We start from the raw sequence: 20,320 nt of genomic DNA on the forward strand, positions 1-20,320 counted from the left end.
GATCCCCTGCTGATTTTGTACATTTGCCCACTTACAAAGAAATAATCAGTCTATAATTTTAATAGTAGGTTTATTTGAGCAGTGAGAGACAGAATAACAACAACAAAAAATCCAGAAAAATGCATGTCAAAAATGTTATAAATTGATTTGCATTTTAGTGAGGGAAATAAGTATTTGACCCCCTCTCAATCAGAAAGATTTCTGGCTCCCAGGTGTCTTTTATACAGGTAACGAGCTGAGATTAGGAGCACACTCTTAAAGGGAGTGCTCCTAACTGTAAAGGGATAATTCCAGTACAGTACATGTGTAAAGGGTGTAGAGGGATAATCCCAGTGCAGTACATGTGTAAAAGGATAATTCCAGTACAGTACATGTGTAAAAGGATAATTCCAGTACAGTACATGTGTAAAGGGTGTAAAGGGATAATTCCAGTGCAGTACATGTGTAAAGGGTGTTGAGGGATTATTCCAGTGCAGTACATGTGTAAAGGGTGTAGAGGGATAATCCCAGTACAGTACATGTGTAAAGGGTGTAGAGGGATAATCCCAGTGCAGTACATGTGTAAAGGGTGTTGAGGGATTATTCCAGTGCAGTACATGTGTAAAGGGTGTTGAGGGATATTTCCAGTACAGTACATGTGTAAAGGGTGTAGAGGGATAATTCCAGTGCAGTACATGTGTAGAGGGATAATCCCAGTGCAGTACATGTGTAAAGGGTGTTGAGGGATAATCCCAGTGCAGTACATGTGTAAAGGGTGTTGAGGGATATTTCCAGTACAGTACATGTGTAAAGGGTGTAGAGGGATAATTCCAGTGCAGTACATGTGTAAAGGGTGTAGAGGGATAATCCCAGTACAGTACATGTGTAGAGGGTGTAGAGGGATAATTCCAGTGCAGTACATGTGTAAAGGGTGTTGAGGGATAATCCCAGTGCAGTACATGTGTAAAGGGTGTAAAGGGATAATTCCAGTGCAGTACATGTGTAAAGGGTGTAAAGGGATAATCCCAGTGCAGTACATGTGTAAAGGGTGTAGAGGGATAATCACAGTACAGTACATGTGTAAAGGGTGTAAAGGGATAATTCCAGTGCAGTACATGTGTAAAGGGTGTTGAGGGATAATTCCAGTGCAGTACATGTGTAAAGGGTGTTGAGGGATAATCCCAGTGCAGTACATGTGTAAAGGGTGTTGAGGGATAATCCCAGTGCAGTACATGTGTAAAGGGTGTAAAGGGATAATTCCAGTGCAGTACATGTGTAAATGGTGTAGAGGGATAATCCCAGTGCAGTACATGTGTAAAGGGTGTTGAGGGATAATCCCAGTGCAGTACATGTGTAAAGGGTGTAGAGGGATTATTCCAGTACAGTACATGTGTAAAGGGTGTACAGGGATAATCCCAGTACACCGGTTATTGACTGGAGACTTAAAATGCTGAAAACAGGTCCCTAGTGGAATGACAACAACATGGCTGCTTGTTAAAGAAGAGATGGAGAGAGAGACAGAGATAACCATATACATTGCACATGGACCGTAAGAAATCCTGAATGTATTGAAATGCCTGGGCTCGCAGGGGATGTGTTAATTCATAACCCATCATATATACCTGTTAGTTCATAACCCATCATTTATACCTGTTAATTCATAACCCATCATTTATACCTGTTAATTCATAACCCATCATTTATACCTGTTAGTTCATAACCCATCATTTATACCTGTTAATTCATAACCCATCATTTATACCTGTTAGTTCATAACCCATCATTTATACCTGTTAATTCATAACCCATCATTTATACCTGTTAATTCATAACCCATCATTTATACCTGTTAGTTCATAACCCATCATTTATACCTGTTAATTCATAACCCATCATTTATACCTGTTAGTTCATAACCCATCATTTATACCTGTTAATTCATAACCCATCATTTATACCTGTTAATTCATAACCCATCATTTATACCTGTTAGTTCATAACCCATCATTTATACCTGTTAATTCATAACCCATCATTTATACCTGTTAGTTCATAATCCATCATTTATACCTGTTAATTCAGGGGCGGTTCAGGCAGGCTGGCACGCTCCCTGACCTAACTTGGCAGGAACTAATGGGAATCCATAATAAATACAAATACTTTATCAATATATTTGTGTCTCTTTACTCTTGGAATCTAAAATGCTAATTGGCATCAAAGTAGACGACATGCAAGACTACAAATCCCTGCGAGCTCCTGCATGTCATCTCTAGCCAACACCTTTCACAGAACAGTTCACTGAATTGTCCATTGAAATACATTTTGACAATTTAATCATTGCTACATTAAGGCCTGATTGCTGGAGTGCTGCAGAGATGGTTGTCGTTCTGGAAGGTTCTCCCTTCTCCAGAGAGTAACTCTGGAGCTCTGTCAGAGTGAACATCGGGTTCTTGTTCACCTCCTTGACCAAGACCCTTCTCCCCAGATTGCTCAGTTTGTCCAGGCAGCCAGCTCTAGGAAGAGTCTTGGTGGTTCCAAACTTCTTCCATTTAAGAATGATGGAGGCCACTGTGTTCTTGGGGACCTTCAATGCTGAAGAAAGTTTTTGGCTCCTTTCCCCAGATCTGTTTCTCGACACATTCCTGTCTCAGAGCTCTATGGACAATTCCTTTGACCTCATGGCTTGGTTTTTGCTCTGACATGCACTGTAAACTGTGGGACCTTACATAGACAGGTGTGTGCCTTTCCAAATCATGTCTAATCAATTGAATTTACCGCAGGTGGACTCCAATCAAGTTGTAGAAACATCTCAAGGATAATCAATGGAAACAGGATGCATCTGAGCTCAATTCTGAGTCTCATAGCAAAGGGTCTGAATACTCAAGAAAATACATTTGAAAAAATGTTTTAAAAAAAAAACTGTTTTTGGTTTGTCATTATGGGGTATTGTGATGTCATTATGGGGTATTGTGATGTCATTATGGGGTATTGTGTGTAGATTGATGAGGGGAAAAAATTATTAAATTTTAGAATAAGGCTGTAATGTAACAAAATGTGGAAAAGTGAAGGGGTCTGAATACTTTACGAATGCACTGTATATCACTGGCAGAGTTGTCTACCACTGGCAGAGTTTTCTACCAATGGCAGTTTTGTACACAGTCACGTGATACGTGGTATAGAAAAGTCCAATCTTAGGAGAGTAAATGGGAGGCACTATACTGTGTGTCTGCAGTTGTCTATCTGGTCAAAAACACTGATACAGGTGCCCCTCCACCCTCTGGTGGGATGGATCATGTCTACAGAGAAACTTAGATTCAAATACTTAGATATGTGTGTATTGGGTATATGTTGTGAAATTGTTAAATATTACTTGTTAGATATTACTGCACTGTTGGAGTTAGAAACACAAGCATTTCAATACACCCGCAATAATATCTGCTTACCAAGTGTATGTGACCAATAAAATGTGATTTTTATTTGAAATTAACATCCTATTTATCAAAGGTGCTTTTGTCTGGGGTCAAAATGACTCCAAAGGATTTGAATTTGTTAAAAGTCCATATTGATACAGAAACACTAAACCATGATTTAGATTTATTAACAACCAGTTGATTGACAAAGTCATGAAAAATTGGAAGAATTGAATAAACCACATTTTGGCTATGATAAAAGATATGCCTCGGGTCAAAATGATCCATGTCAGAAGTATGGTTCAATGAAAATATGTAGTGGGTGTAAAGTTTGTTTTATATTCTCACTCATTAAACACGAATCAATCAACACATGCTTCTCTTTGAACGACTTAATATAATATTAAACTTTCCTGAAATAAATGAAAAATAAACGTTTGGTTCCTCAACTGCGTTGCCCTCCAGTCAGCAGATGGCGATGTGCGTCTTTTAGGTTCAGGCGATGCTGCCAGTGTGACGTATAATCTAGTGGACGGGACGCTCCTTCAACAACAACAGCTAGTCAGACACCTCGGTAGCTTTCTAGCAAACATAGCTACAACATTCACGCTCTTTACACTGTTTTGGTGTATATTAGTCGCTGTGTATTAAACACACTTATGTCGTATGTACGTGTTGGCCCATTTAATTCTATATTTACGTTGTTTGTCAGCTAGCTGGTTTGCTAAGTTAGCTTAGAACTAAGCTAGTCGCTAATGCTAACTAGCTAACATCTCCGACCATGAGTTTACTAAGCTACTCTCCTCCTGTTAAAGAAGAGGAGGTCTGCTGGACGGAGAAAGAAACTCTTGTGAAAGAGGAGGAGGAAGAGGAGGCTGTTACAATACAAAAACAAGAAGTAGAGGGTGAGGCTGTTACAGTGAAAGAAGAAGAAGACGCGTTCAGAGTGAAAGACGAGGAGGATGTTACAGTAAAAGAAGAGGAGGATGAGAAAGAGGAGGATGTCGTTTTTGGAGTGAAAGAGGAGGAGGAGGAGATCACTGTCACATCGAAAAAGGAGGAGGAAGAAGAAGAGGAGGAAACTGGATATCTGGGCCCGGTTTCCCAAACGCATCTTAAGGCATCCAATGGTTCTAACGGTGAACTTAGCAATAAGATGGTTTTGAGAAACCGTTCCCTGATTAACACTAGTAAGTACTGTCTTAAAAACAGAGGCACAAACTCTGCAGTTGTTGAACTGATGTGTGGTGTTAAAGGGGAAATATGCAATAGCTACATCCATATTTAGACTTTATAATTATTTATTTATAACCATTGATTCTTGAAGAATATAACACATGCCTCATGAGCTTAGTTCAACTGTTGTACCCCATCAGAACCCCTAATACGTTTTTTTTTACTCCAATGTTTAGAAATGTAAACCAACACTGTATAGCCTCAACATAGTTAAAACTATAATGTTGACATCATGGATGGTTTGTCCTTGCATCCATAGGTCTGTCTATGAATTTGAAATTAGTTACATTTCTCCAGCCCCATCATCATCTTATTACCAAGACAGTGATGGAATTACAACTTTGTTATTGTTTCAACTGCATATTGGTTGATTGATTGTTGTGTGGCTTGTTTAAAGGGGCAACCTAGGATTTAAACAGAAACAAAATGGCTGTCCAGAGTCTTGGTTTGGTAAACAGCTGAGGGATGGGGGAAGGAGAAGTGTAACCACTCTCAAATTCATAGAGAAAGCTATTGTAGCAACCTTAATCCAAAACCTAGCGACCTCTTCAAGAAGTTCAGACATCTTGGCGTAACAGTTATAAGATGTTGGCTTGACAGTTGCTGGACCCAGGTTTGAGTCCAGCTCAGGGCTACCCCCTGAATTGACTACACTATAAATACAAGGACTGGCCACCCATGAGGTCAAAATTATAGTTTTAACCTGATTTCAAGGCTATATAGTATATTCTATAATTGGCAGTTAAGATTTGCTGTGGGGGTCAAATTGTTGTCAAATTGGAAGTTTACATACACTTATGTTGGCGTCATTAAAACTCGTTTTTCAACCACTCCACACATTTCTTGTTAACTAACTGTAATTTTGGCAAGTCGGTTAGGACATCTACTTTGTGCATGACACAACACATTTTTTCAACAGTTGTTTACAGACAGATTATTTCACTTATAATTCACTGTATCACAATTCCAGTGGGTTTGAAGTTTACATACACTAAGTTGACTGTGCCTTTAAACAGCTTGGAGAATTCCAGAGAATTATGCCATGGCTTTAGAAGCTTCTGATAGGCTAATTGACATAATTTGAGTCAATTGGAGGTGTACCTGTGGATGTGTTTCAAGGCATACCTTCAAACTCGGTGCCTCTTTGCTTGACATCATGGGAATATCAAAAGAAATCAGCCAAGACCTCAGTCTGGTTCATCCTTGGGAGCAATTTCCAAACGCCTGAAGGTACCACGTTCATCTGTACAAACAATAGTACGCAAGTATAAACACCATGGGACCACGCGGCTGTCATACCGCTCAGGATAGAGACGCGTTCTGTCTCCTAGAGATTAACGTTCTTTGGTGCGAAAAGAGCAAATCAATCCCAGAACAACAGCAAAGGACCTTGTGAAGATGCTGGAGGAAACAGGTACAAAAGTATCTATATCCAAAGTAAAACAAGTCCTATATCTGAAAGGCCGCTCAGCAAGGAAGAAGCCACTGCTCCAAAACTGCCATAAAAAAAAGCCAGACTACGGTTTGCAACTGCACATGGGGACAAAGATCGTACATTTTGAAAAAATGTCATCTGGTCTGATTATACAAAAATAGAACTGTTTGGCCATAATGACCATCGTTATGTTTGGAGGGAAAAGGGGGAGGCTTGCAAGCCGAAGAACACCATCCCAACTGTGAAGCACAGGGGTGGCAGCATCATATTGTGGGGATGCTTTGCTGCAATAGGGACTAGTGCAGTTCACAAAATAGATGGCGTCATGAGGAAGGAAAAGTATGTCGATATATTGAAGCAATATCTCAAGACATCCGTCAGGAAGTTAAAGCTTGGTTGCAAGTGAGTCTTCCATATGGACAATGACCCCAAGCATACTTCCAAAGTTGTGGCAAAATGGCTGAAGGACAACAATGTATTGGAATGGCCATCACAAAGCCCTGACCTCAATCCTATAGAACATTTGTGGGCAGATCTGAAAAAGCGTGTACGAGCAAAGAGACCTACAAACCTGACTCAGTTACACCAACTCTGTCAGGAGGAATGGGCCAAAATTCACCCAACTTATTGTGGGATGCTTGTGGGAGGCTACCCAAAACGTTTGACCCAAGTTAAACAATTTAAAGGCAATACAACCAAATGCTAATTGAGTGTATGTAAACTTCTGACCCACTGGGAATGTGATGAACGAAATAAAAGCTAAAATAAATCATTCTCTCTACTATTATTCTGACATTTCACATTCTTAAAATAAAGTGGTGATCCTACTTGACCTAAGACAGGGAAGAATTTCCACTCGGATTAAATGTTAGGAATTGTGAGAAACTGAGTTTAAATGTATTTGGCTAATGTGTATGTAAACTTCCGACTTCAACTGTATACATAGATTCAATTACATTAATGGTGAAACATACCTAGATTCAATAACATTTATATGTTTCAATAACATTCATGAATTGGTTTGAAACCTTTGTTTTAGAACCTTCTCAAAGTTGGTGCCTTGACGGTTTCTCACTCGTACCCTGACTTTTTAAAAGGGATTTTGGGACAATTAGCTTAGTTTATAACATGTATTTTAGGAACTGCGTGTCACAGCATGACAATGTGAACATGATTGGTCGACAGTCTCTTGGATGGGCATTAAACATTTGAATAAAGCTGTAATTTAACAAAATGTGGAAAAGGGGAAGGGGTCTGAACTTTCTGAATGCTCTATGTTTTATTATATTTTTCAAATGTAACCTTTATTTAACTAGACAAGTCAGTTAAGAACAAATTATTTTTTACAATGACGGACGACGCTTGGCCAATTGTGCGTCTCCCTATGGGACTCCCAATCACGGCCGGTTGGGATACAGCCAGGATTCGAACCAGGGTCTGTAGTGACGCCTCAAGCACTGAAATGCACCACTCGGGAGCCCCAAAATCATCTTCTAGTGCTGTCCCCAACTAAAATAAATCTTGGCCAACCAAGAGTCTAATTTTGTTTCTACCAATCGATTGGTTGAAAATTTCGAATGTGTATTTTTCCATATATAAACACCACCCACGTGTATTAACCTGTTATGGCTAGGGGGCAGTATTTTCACGGCTGGATAAAAAACGTACCCGATTTAATCTGGTTACTAATCCTGCCCAGTAACTAGAATATGCATATAATTATTGGCTTTGGATAGAAAACACCCTAAAGTTTCTAAAACTGTTTGAATGGTGTCTGTGAGTATAACAGAACTCATATGGCAGGCAAAAACCTGAGAAGATTTCATGCAGGAACTGGCCTGTCTGACAAGGTGTCGTTCTTCTTGTCTCTGTTTATTGAAGAGTGAGGATCTTAGCTGTCCCGTGACACTTCCTACGGCTGCCATAGGTTCTCAGAAGGCGGCAAAAAGCGGAATCGTGGCTTTGCAGGCTCTGGCTGAAACAAAGTAGCGCGTTTGGGTAGTGGCTGGTTACAGTACTGTGAGACTCAGGCTCGTGCCCGCGTCGACCGAAAGGTTTGTTTTCATTCCTCTGTTTAGCTAAATGGACATTCCCGGTCGGAATATTATCTCTTTTTTACGAGAAAAATGGCATAAAAATGGATTTTAAACAGCGGTTGACATGCTTCGAAGTACGGTAATGGAATATTTAGATTTTTTTTGTCACGAATTGCGCCATGCGTGCGACCCTTCTTTACCATTCGGATAGTGTCTGGGACGCACGAACAAAACGCCGCTATTCGGATATAACGATGGATTATTTTGGACCAAACCAACATTTGTTATTGAAGTAGCAGTCCTGGGAGTGCATTCTGACGAAGACAACAAAAGGTAAACAAACTTTTATAATAGTAAATCTGATATTGGTGAGTGCTAAACTTGCCGGGTGTCTAAATAGCTAGCCCGTGATGCCTGGGCTATGTACTTAGAATATTGCAAAATGTGCTTTCACCAAAAAGCTATTTTAAAATCGGACATATCGAGTGAATAGAGGAGTTATGTATCTATAATTCTTAAAATAATTGTTATGCTTTTTGTGAACATTTATCGTGAGTAATTTAGTAAATTGTTAGCAAATTCCCCGGAAGTTTGCGGGGGGTATGCTAGTTCTGAACGTCACATGCTAATGTAAAAAGCTGTTTTTTGATATAAATATGAACTTAATTGAACAAAACATGCATGTATTGTATAACATAATGTCCTAGGTGTGTCATCTGATGAAGATCATCAAAGGTTAGTGCTGCATTTAGCTGTCTTCTGGGTTTTTGTAACATTATATGCTAGCTTGAAAAATGGGTGTCTGATTATTTCTGGCTTGGTACTCTGCTGACATAATCTAATGTTTTTCTTTCGCTGTAAAGCCTTTTTGAAATCGGACAGTGTGGTTAGATAAAGGAGAGTCTTATCTTTAAAATGCTGTGAAATAGTCATATGTTTGAAAAATTGAAGTTTTTGTATTTTTGAGGAATTTGTAATTCGCGCCACGCCTATCATTGGATATTGGAGCAGGTGTTCCGCTAGCGGAACGTCTAGATGTAAGAGGTTAATAAAATAAAAATTATTCTCGACCAGGTTGAAATACTATCAGACATCCCCAAATGGGCACATTTATAGGCCTACATTTGTGTACAGGCCAGGTAGATTAATCCTACTTCTATATGTGTAATCAGGTGCCCGTCCTTACTCAACATTGACAGGAGTTTCAAACAAAAGACAATTAATAAATTGACAAAACTGCGGGGTAAGGTCTGGGTGGTCTGCCAGGGGTCGTTTCATTTAGTATCCGATTGGGTCGGCATGGGGAATGATTGTATTTTCCCATAGTATGTTGTACCGAAGTTGACCGACTGAAAGGGAGTGTAACTTTGATTATAATTACTCTTCCATGAAGGAGGGAAACGAGGTGCAACACGTGTTTGGCGCTGCCCTTTCCTGGGTCGGTGAAGAGCGGTATTAAATTTAAGGAATAAATCCGAGCCTCACGCTCATCACCTGTGGAAGGCGGGGCTTCCAGAGAGGCACGGATTTAATAGTATGTTGTACCTAGTTTTCCTCCTTCAGGGAACAGTAGTTATAGTCATAACATGAGGATTTAATAGTATGTTGTACCTAGTTTCCCTCCTTCAGGGAACAGTAGTTATAGTCATAACATGTGGATTTAATAGTATGTTGTACCTAGTTTTCCTCCTTCAGGGAACAGTAGTTATAGTCATAACATGAGGATTTAATTGTATGTTGTACCTAGTTTCCCTCCTTCAGGGAACAGTAGTTATAGTCATAACATTAAGCTTGTCATATGATGAACTTCAACTTAAATACTGGATCTTGCTGTCAGACAGTTTTTTGTATTCAGATCTCTGAAATGCTCTCTAATTACGTAACATTTAGTGTCTCCTTATATTACGCTGGGAAAACAGTTTTCATGGGCACAGAAATCCTAAATCATTTCAGAGTTTGCTAAATCCAATGGTTCTAACCAAGAGTCATCTTAACTTTATTGACAACACCCAAATGGATACTGTCATTAACGTGGTTCTTCAATAATAACACATAATTCTTAATACTGTAGCTGTTTAGTTCCAGTCACATGTTCAACTATCATCAGCTGATCCAGGAAATCATTTTCTGAATGACAGTCACATGACAAACATCACGACATGCAACAACAACCAAAGTGCTTCTTCATTCATTACTCTGGTAAAGACAGTTATGCCGTGCTCCATGTTGGATCCAACATCCCTAACAAATTGATGTTTATAATGTGTTATTGTCTGCTTGATTTACTGTAGGGTCTCGTTAGTTCGTTTGGATACAGAGATACTTAGTCTTATCTTTCAAATGGTGTAAAATAGTCATATGTTTGAGAAATTGAAGTTATAGCATTTTTAAGGTTTTTGTATTCCGCGCCACGCTCTACCGTTGGATATTAGTGAGGCGTTCCGCTAGCGGAACGTCTAGATGCAAATGTACAAACCCTCATTGTCAGGCTGATGTTAAAGCTAGCCAAAGAGCATTTTACTGGTTGAAGTGTTTTTTAAGTATAAATTAGTTGATTTGCGACAATAACACAAACATATTAAGCAGGAGATTCAAACGAGCCTTACAGTTATAATCCAAAAGTAATGTGAAATGCACTCATAAGCAACCTGGAAATGGAGGCTATTTTTGCTGTCAGCCTATGAGAACTCCCCTGAGTTTTCCCCCATGGTGGTGAAGTAGTGAATAGACACAGAGCTTAATGTGAGTTTCCTTGAGTAGCACTCCTGATCTTGCGCTGTAATATTCAGAATACATTGTGAAAAACTAAAATCTTAGCTCACCATTTTTGCTCCAGGCAGATATACTACATCCATAACTAGTGGTTTCCTCATTAGCAGATATACTACATCCATAACTAGTGGTTTCCTCCTTACCAGATATACTACATCCATAACTAGTGGTTTCCTCATTACCAGATATACTACATCCACAACTAGTGGTTTCCTCCTTACCAGATATACTACATCCATAACTAGTGGTTTCCTCATTACCAGATATACTACATCCATAACTAGTGGTTTCCTCATTACTAGATATACTACATCCATAACTAGTGGTTTCCTCATTAGCAGGGAGGAGTTTCTACAACCAGATTGTGTGTGCATCGCCCTCGTGCTGCAATTTTAGCAAACACAGAAAGGGGCCTATATTGGAGACCAAAAGTCGTCTGGCACACTGCTTAGAGTTTCAACAACATGAATAACTTATTTCTAGTTACTACTAATGTGAAAACATGATTGTTGCTAAGTTGACTGTCTTAATTGTCAAATAATTGAACAGACGTCAATTGTTGTACAACTTCATGGGTAGGACCTTTTACCTCAAATAAACAATGGATTTCTGCTGTTGTGGGCCTTTAACCATCTGTCTGACTTTGCCGTTCACACAGGAGAGATATGGGACTATCGTGGATCCTCTGGGGACCCTCAACAACCTCATGATGCTGACGAGGCAGAGAAGAGTCTCTCCAGATCAGAACACCTCAATAAACACCCGCAGAGATCCACAGGGAAGAGAACTCACTGCTGCTCTGACTGTGGGAAGAGATTCACCTCATCAGGCATTAAAATTCATCAGAGAACACACACAGGAGAGAAACCTTTTAGCTGTGATCAATGTGGGAAGAGTTTTGTTCAATCTGGCAATCTGACATCACACCAGAGAACACACACAGGAGAGAAACCGTATAGCTGTGATCAGTGTGAGAAGAGTTTTACTGAGTCTGGGGGTCTGACTAAACACCAGAGAACACACACAGGAGAGAAACCTTATAGCTGTGATGAATGTGGGAAGAGTTTTATTACATCTAACATTCTGACTCAACACAAGATAACACACACAGGAGAGAAATCTTATAGCTGTGATCAATGTGGGAAGAGTTTTGGTCGATCTGGAGAACTGACTGTGCACCAGAGAATACACACAGGAGAGAAACCCTATAGCTGTGATCAATGTGGGAAGAGTTTTGCTGCATCTACCAATCTGAATCTACACCAGAGAACACACACAGGAGAGAAACCTTATGGCTGTGGTCAATGTGGGAAGAGTTTTGTTCAATCTGGCCATCTGACATTACACCAGAGAACACACACAGGAGATAAACCTTATAGCTGTGATCAATGTGGAAAGAGTTTTGCTGCATCTAGCACTCTGACGCTACACCAGAGAACACACACAGGAGAGAAACCTTATAGCTGTGGTCAATGTGGGAAGAGTTTTGTTCAATCTGGCCATCTGACAGTGCACCAGAGAACACACACAGGAGAGAAACCATATAGCTGTGATCAGTGTGGGAAGAGTTTTACTGAGTCTGGGGGTCTGACTAAACACCAGAGAACACACACAGGAGAGAACCCTCATAGCTGTGACCAGAGATAATCTGATAAAAGATCTCTGATCAAATGTCAGAAACTACTTACATGAAGGAGTTGTTTCATGATATCAATGAACTAATGTCACAATGTAGAATGTTTTAACATTGTAGAAGGAGTATTTTAATGATGTCCCAATGTAGAACCCTAAACGTTTGTCCCCTGTTCTATTGATTTCAACATGATATGGATATTATCCTCAGGGGGAAAATCCAGGCTCTGAATTGAAAGAGTTACTATTTATGAGATTTAATAAAAAGTTACTAACAAAAAAGTTGTTACACTTACCACGTTGGTGACCCACTGGAATCAAAATGCACCACTTCAAAATGTAGCAAGCTGTTTTCTACAAATTGTCCTCTAACCAGGGATGTACACATTATTCCCAGATTCCGTGTGGTTTTTGAGCTGTTAGTTTTAACAGGACGTGCAACCTCATCTCCCTTCTGTCACACAAATGATTTTAGCATGATATCGATGAGTTATGACAAATAAGTGTTGTGTTCCTTTGTTTAGCGACCCCTAAATTTAAATGCATCACTCCAAACTGTAGCTGACTGTCTTCTGCAGGTTGTCCTCTAACCAGTGAGGTAAAATATATCTCCCATTTCCATGTGTTTTGTTTAGTTGTTAGTTTCAACATCACGTACAACCTGATTTCCCCCCTAATTGATTATCAGTGATTTATTGCTACTTGTCAAAACAAGGTGCTTGTTTAAAAAAAAATACAAGTTATATGATTATTATGGCTGATGTTTGTGTATGTAGCACATTTTATGTTTAGGTTTTCAATTTATCCCAAACTGTTTCTGCATATTGGTTATTGATTTGGACACGTTAAAACTGTGTTTTGACATTGGGGCTATTTCATATTTTCATTTCATGTAACATTTAGTAATGATATTTATTTATGCAACCAACTGACAATTTTTTTGGTACAATTATATTGACATTGTTGCCCTGTTTTTAGAATATCAGGGTTCATTCTCAGATGTGCCAACCCAAATGTACTAGAGCATGACATTGGGGACTGGGCCCCGATCCAACAACATGCCTATCTAGTGAACCCTGAAAAGGGAGAGAAGCTCTGCAGTGAGGTGGAAAGTTACTATGGATATTGCAGGAGTTTCCTCTTGAAATCAGACATGTCCGTGGTAAGGACAACTCGGTTGCTGATTGTCTCTGGGGTTGGCAGTCAAAAGGTTTTGTGTTGTTCGTTTAGCCAAAGCGTTACCATGGATCACATATTATTTTGACACGTTTTTCCGTGTTGGAGATGAGTTTTATCTCTTATTCTTTTCTGTATTTTTTTGAAACTGCACTGTTGGTTAGGGGCTCGTAAGTCAGCATTTCACTGTTAGGTCTGTTGTATTCGGCGCAGTACAATTTGATTTGAGTTTTGTTATACGGCATGTTTTTCCGTATTTGAGATGATTTTTGTTTGGGCTCGTTCCAAGGGGACGAGAGTTCTAGAAGCTAGTGAGTTTTAGGAAGACGAGAGTTCTAGAAGCTAGTGAGTTTTAGGAAGACGAGAGTTCTAGAAGCTAGTGAGTTTTAGGAAGAGGAGAGTTCTAGAAGCTAGTGAGTTTTAGGATTCTATAGACAGAAAAAGGAGAAAAAAATAGTACGATTGTATATTATTATTTAGAAATACGTGTTTTCTTCTTATTTTTAATTGTTGAAAGCCAGTAGACACCATGTTTATATTGGTGAAGGTGAAGCATTGTAGTTGATTATGTGAAATGGAAGTTGTTTTCTTTTGGTGGTGAGCAAACTTTTCTCAGATACTGTTGCCCTCTTACATTCTGCATAGAAATTATCCCCAGCATCCTATCTGAATGTTTGGCTGTTCCTTTTCAGTTGAAAGATGGTGCAACAACAATAGAAACCAGAAAACGTATGTTTGTTTCCTTGTATTTTCTTCTACCAGATCTATTGTGTTATATTCTCCTACATTCAATTCACATTTCCACAAACTTCAGAGTGTTTCCTTTCAAATGAAACCAAGAAAATGCATATCCTTGCTACTGGGCCTGAGCTACAGACAGTTAGATTTGGGTATGTCTTCAGGCGGAAATTAAGAGAAGTGGGGGGGTAGCCCTAACAGGTTTAAGACTCATTTCCACAGTCACACAATGCTATTCCCAAACATACCTAATCAATTAGTTGTTTTTCAACAATATTTTAACCTGCAGGAATATTTCCACATTTCTATGTCATGGTTAGTTCCTAGGATAATGCAACTCATACATTTACATCTTTCAATACTTCTAAAATGGTGTCCAGGTTTAAAAAAATTACAGGTGCACCGTACTATCTTATACTATACCATAAATGGTCTTAACTAGTAAACACAGATTCTAGTTTTCATCCAGTTCATAGATAGCTGACAGCCTCAGAGCCTACTGACTGGGCCCTGTTTACACCTCCACACAGGAATACACACTCAGAGCCTCCTGACTGGGCCCTGTTTACACCTCCACACAGGAATACACACTCAGAGCCTCCTGACTGGGCCCTGTTTACACCTCCACACAGGAATACACACTCAGAGCCTCCTGACTGGGCCCTGTTTACACCTCCACACAGGAATACACACTCAGAGCCTACTGACTGGGCCCTGTTTACACCTCCACACAGGAATACACACTCAGAGCCTCCTGACTGGGCCCTGTTTACACCTCCACACAGGAATACACACTCAGAGCCTCCTGACTGGGCCCTGTTTACACCTCCACACAGGAATACACACTCAGAGCCTCCTGACTGGGCCCTGTTTACACCTCCACACAGGAATACACACTCAGAGCCTACGAGGCTTTTCTAAAAACTCCACTTTGCGTGTTTCACTCACCTCTTTTTTTAAACTACGTTCAAGATGTGGTATATAAATATACTATACTGATGGTATCCACTATATATACTATACTGATGGTATCGACTATATATACTATACTGATGGTATCCACTATATATACTATACTGATGGTATCCACTATATATACTATATTGATGGTATCCGCTATATATACTATACTGATGGTATCCGCTATATATACTATACTGATGGTATCCGCTATATATACTATACTGATGGTATCCGCTATATATACACTATACTGATGGTATCCGCTATATATACTATACTGATGGTATCCACTATATATACTATACTGATGGTATCCACTATATATACTATACTGATGGTATCCACTCAGCTCGCTGCCTCTCAGATCAAAGGTGGGTCCATTTGCTCCGTTCCAGACGTGCTGTCTCCCTGAGATCCCAAGTTTGAGGGATCCCTCGTGCACCATTTACCCAGGTCATCAGGAGCCAGGTAATTTACCCAGGTCGTCAGTCACCAAGTGAAGATTCACATCCCCATCGCCAAATGTGGTGGTTCATTTCTTTAACCTGTCTGGGAACGTGGGACGCTTGCGTCCCACCCTAGTCAACAGCCAGTGGAATCGCATTGCGCGAAATACAAATATATGCTATAACTTCAATTTCTCAAACATATGACTATTTTACACCATTTTATAGATACACCTCTCCTGAATCGAACCACGATGTCCGATTTCAAAAAGGCTTTACAGCAAAAGCAAAACATTAGATTATGTTAGGAGAGTACCCTGCCAAAAACAAATCACACTGCCATTTTCAAAGCAACTAGCATGCATCACAAATACCCAAAACACAGCTAAATGCAGGACTAACCTTTGACAATCTTCATCAGATGACACTCCTAGAACATCATGTTACACAATACATGCATTTTTTGTTCGATAAAGTTCATATTTATATATAAAAACAGCATTTTACATCGGCGCGTGACGTTCAGAAAATATTTTCCCTCAAATGCTTCCGGTGAATGAGAGCTACAATTTACAAAATTACTATTCGAAAACATTGTTAAAATGTAATATTGTCATTCAAAGAATTATAGATTAACATCTCGTGAATGCAACCGCATTGCCAGATTTAAAAATAATTTTACTGGGAAATCACACTTTGCAATAAACGACGTGGTATGCTCAGAAAAATAGGCTAGGCGATACATGTTAGCGCCATCTTGGAGCCATCTAAAATCAAATATACTATTGTAAATATTCCGTTACCTTTGATTATCTTCATCAGAAGGCACTTCCAGGATTCCCAGGTCCACAACAAATGTAGTTTTGTTCGAAAAAGTTAATCATTTATATCCCAATAGTTCCTTCTTCTTAGCGCGTTCCGAAGGCTACTCATAATGTACTGAAGCGCGCGGGACTTGTCGTCATGAATGTGCAAAAAATATATATTTACGTTCGTTCAAACATGTCAAACGTTGTATAACATAAATCTTTAGGGCCTTTTTCAACCAGAGCTTCAATAATATTCAAGGCGGACGATTGCATTGTCTTACTAAACGTTTCGGAACAAAAGGGTTCCCATGGGCGCCCGCGTCATAGTAGTAATGGCCCTCCCCGTGACCAACTTCCCAAGCCTCTCTTTGGGTCAGTTTCTACCATAGAAGACTCAAACCACTTTGTAAAGACTGTTGACATCTAGTGGAAGCCTTAGGAAGTGCTAAATGATTAATAAGTCCCTGTGTGTTTCAATGGCAAAGGCTTGAAAGTGATTCCACAAATCAGATTTCCATTTCCTGTTCCACACCATTCAAACAGTTTTAGAAACTTTAGTGTTTTCTATCCAAATCTACTAATTATATGCATATTCTAGTTACTGGGCAGGAGTATTAACCAGATTAAATCGGGTACGTTTTTTTATCCGGCTGTGCAAATACTGCCCCCTATCCCCAACAGGTTTTAATATCAATTGAGGAGACAAACTTATCACACAAGTCAGAGTTATTCTTAAACTAAATCTTTATTCACTTATAAGGGAGCAGGTCAATACAACGTACACATATAAAGTCAATCAATTGAGTGGACAAAAGTACAAAGGTCTTTTACAGCCAAGATACACCCCTTTCAACCTACATGAACAACTACAGATGTATAGAACGGGTCACAAGGTTAAGACTTGTATGAAAGATACTTATAATTCTCAGCAGACAGTATCTGCTGTAAAAACAGTACTCTTTGTGTAGAGACCAGGGTCTGGCCCTGAGGTCATCTCTCCCTGGTACCATATAGAACAGAAACATTAACTCATGCTCTGGAATGCAGTGTCTTTAGGTTTTATCACCCAAAAGACATTGTAAATCTCCTGACAGTGTTTCTCCCAGAGGCCCATCCTCAGTAGAACACACAGACACAATAGTTCTAAGAACCCTCTATTCTGTTGCATAAAACAACCATTTGATGCAATAAAAGTATTATAACATAATCTTGCAGTTTTGCTCTCAGTGTCCACTGAAAGTTGACTAGTAACAACAACTGGGACATAAAAGACACCCACCATGAGACCCACTAAATCTGCCCAAGAAGAGGAAAACAAAAGAAAAACCCACACCAAACTTAAAGACAGGAAGTAAACCAAAAAGGTGGAGCAACTAAAGGTGTTGACTCTCCACATGTATCAAGACAACTGGAGCACTGGGCCAGACACTCTTAAATAGAACCTGGACCAGCTCAGGTGAAACACCTTCCCACTAACGAGATGGACAAGCCAGCACAGGTGTAACACATACTGACTAACGAGGTGACACCAATCAGTGCGTCCTACGTGCTAACGAGCTAGACGAGCTAACGGGCTAGACGTGCTAACGAGCTAGACGGGCTAACGAGCTAGACGGGCTAACGGGCTAGACGTGCTGACGAGCTATACCTGCTAAAGTCCAACTTCAAAACATAAATGGAAAAACCAAAGCCTGTAACACCTTCCCCCTTAAGACAACAAATATGTCCTACATTTCTTTTGGACAAGTTTGCTTACCACCAAACAATGTAGGGGTCGCTAAACAAAGGAACACAACACTTATTCATCGATATCATGCTAAAATCATTTGTGTGACAGGAGGGAGATGAAGTTGCACGTCCTGTTAAAACGAACAGCTCAAAAACCACACGGAATCTGGGAATAATGTGTACATCCCTGGTTAGAGGACAATTTGTAGAAAACAGCCAGATACATTTTGAAGTGTTGCATTTTGATTCCAGTGGGTCACCAACGTGGTAAGTGTAACACAGCTCTTTTTTTGTTAGTCACTTTTTGTTAAATCTCATAAATAGTACTCTTCCATTTCAGAGCCTGGATTTTCCCCCTGAGGCTAATATCCATATCATGTTGAAATCAATAGAACAGGGGACAAACGTTTAGGGTTCTACATTGTGACATCATTAAAATACTCCTTCTACAATGTTAAAACATTCTACATTGTGACATCACTAAAATACTCCTACTACAATGTTAAAACATTCTACATTGTGACATTATTTCATTGATATCATGAAACAACTCCATGTATTTTCTGATGTTTGATCAGAGATCTTTTATCAGTGTATCTCTTGTCACATTGACCACAGCTATAAGATTTCTCGCCTGTGTGTGTTCTCTTGTGTACTGTCAGATGTCCAGATTGACCAAAACTCTTCCCACATTGACCACAGCTATAAGGTTTCTCTCCTGTGTGTGTTCTCTGGTGCACTGTCAGCTGTCCAGATTGACAAAAACGCTTCCCACATTGATCACAGCTATAACGTTTCTCTCCTGTGTGGATTTTCTGATGAATTTTAATGCCTGATGAGGTGAATCTCTTCCCACAGTCAGAGCAGCAGTGAGTTCTCTTCCCTGTGGATGTCTGCAGGTGTTTATTGAGGTGTTCTGATCTGGAGAGACTCTTCTCTGCCTCGTCAGCATCATGATGTTGCTGAGGCTCCCCAGAGGATCCACGATAGTCAAGTCTCTCTCCTGTGTGAACAACAAAGTCAGATAGATGATTAAAGGCCCACAACAGTAGAAATCGTTAAAATTGCTGGACAAATGTCTTAAAATGAGCAAGAATAGTCATATTTTATCTTGTTTTCACATTAGTAGTAACATCGATGATTGTAGGCTAGAAATAAGTAATTCATGTTGTTGAAACTCTAAGCAGTGTGCCAGACGACTTTTGGTCTCCAATATAGGCCCCTTTCTGTGTTTAATAAAATTGCGGCACGAGGGCAATTTGATTGTAGAAACTCCTCCCTGCTAATGAGGAAACCGATAGTTATGGATGTAGTATATCTGGTAATGAGGAAACCACTAGTTATGGATGTAGTATATCTGGTAATGAGGAAACCACTAGTTATGGATGTAGTATATCTGCTAATGAGGAAACCACTAGTTATGGATGTAGTATATCTGGTAATGAGGAAACCACTAGTTATGGATGTAGTATATCTGGTAATGAGGAAACCACTAGTTATGGATGTAGTATATCTGGTAATGAGGAAACCACTAGTTATGGATGTAGTATATCTGCTAATGAGGAAACCACTAGTTATGGATGTAGTATATCTGGTAATGAGGAAACCACTAGTTATGGATGTAGTATATCTGGTAATGAGGAAACCGATAGTTATGGATGTAGTATATCTGCCTGGAGCAAAAATGGTGAGCAAAGATTTTATTTTTTCACAATGTATTCTGAATGTGAATGGGGGAAAACTCAGGGGAGTAACCTCCATTTCCAGGTTGCTTATGAGTTCATTTCACACTACTTTGGATTATAATTGTAAGGCTCATTTGAATCTCCTGCTTAATATGTTTGTGTTATTGTTGCAAGTCAACCGCTTTATACTTAAAAAACACTTCAACCAGTAAAATGCTCTTTGGCTTTTCCATCAAGGTGACAATGAGGGTTTGTACACTGTTTGCCAAATTGGC

General features: G+C 39.6%; 1 protein-coding gene across 1 annotated transcript; it reads left to right on the plus strand.

The window, feature by feature from the left end:
* The first annotated feature begins 9,483 nt into the window (after nt 1-9,483).
* LOC145877093 (uncharacterized) lies at nt 9,484-13,562 on the plus strand. The gene is made up of 2 exons (XM_082972391.1): nt 9,484-9,538; nt 11,527-13,562. The coding sequence occupies exons 1-2, from the start codon at nt 9,484-9,486 to the stop codon at nt 12,513-12,515; spliced, it is 1,044 nt and encodes a 347-aa protein (XP_082828517.1). The 3' UTR covers nt 12,516-13,562.
* Nucleotides 13,563-20,320: the final 6,758 nt, after the last annotated feature.

This window comes from Salmo salar, unplaced genomic scaffold (genome assembly GCF_965601325.2).
Source record: "Salmo salar unplaced genomic scaffold, fSalSal1 ptg000686l, whole genome shotgun sequence".
NCBI classification, from domain to species: Eukaryota; Metazoa; Chordata; class Actinopteri; order Salmoniformes; family Salmonidae; genus Salmo; species Salmo salar.

Bases quoted from the DNA above. Each gene is read 5' to 3' on its own strand.
- LOC145877093 (XM_082972391.1), top strand. From the start codon at position 9,484: ATGAAGGAGGGAAACGAGGTGCAACACGTGTTTGGCGCTGCCCTTTCC. The intron at 9,539-11,526 runs GTGAAGAGCGGT...CCGTTCACACAG, and splicing joins CGCTGCCCTTTCCTGGGTCG to GAGAGATATGGGACTATCGT.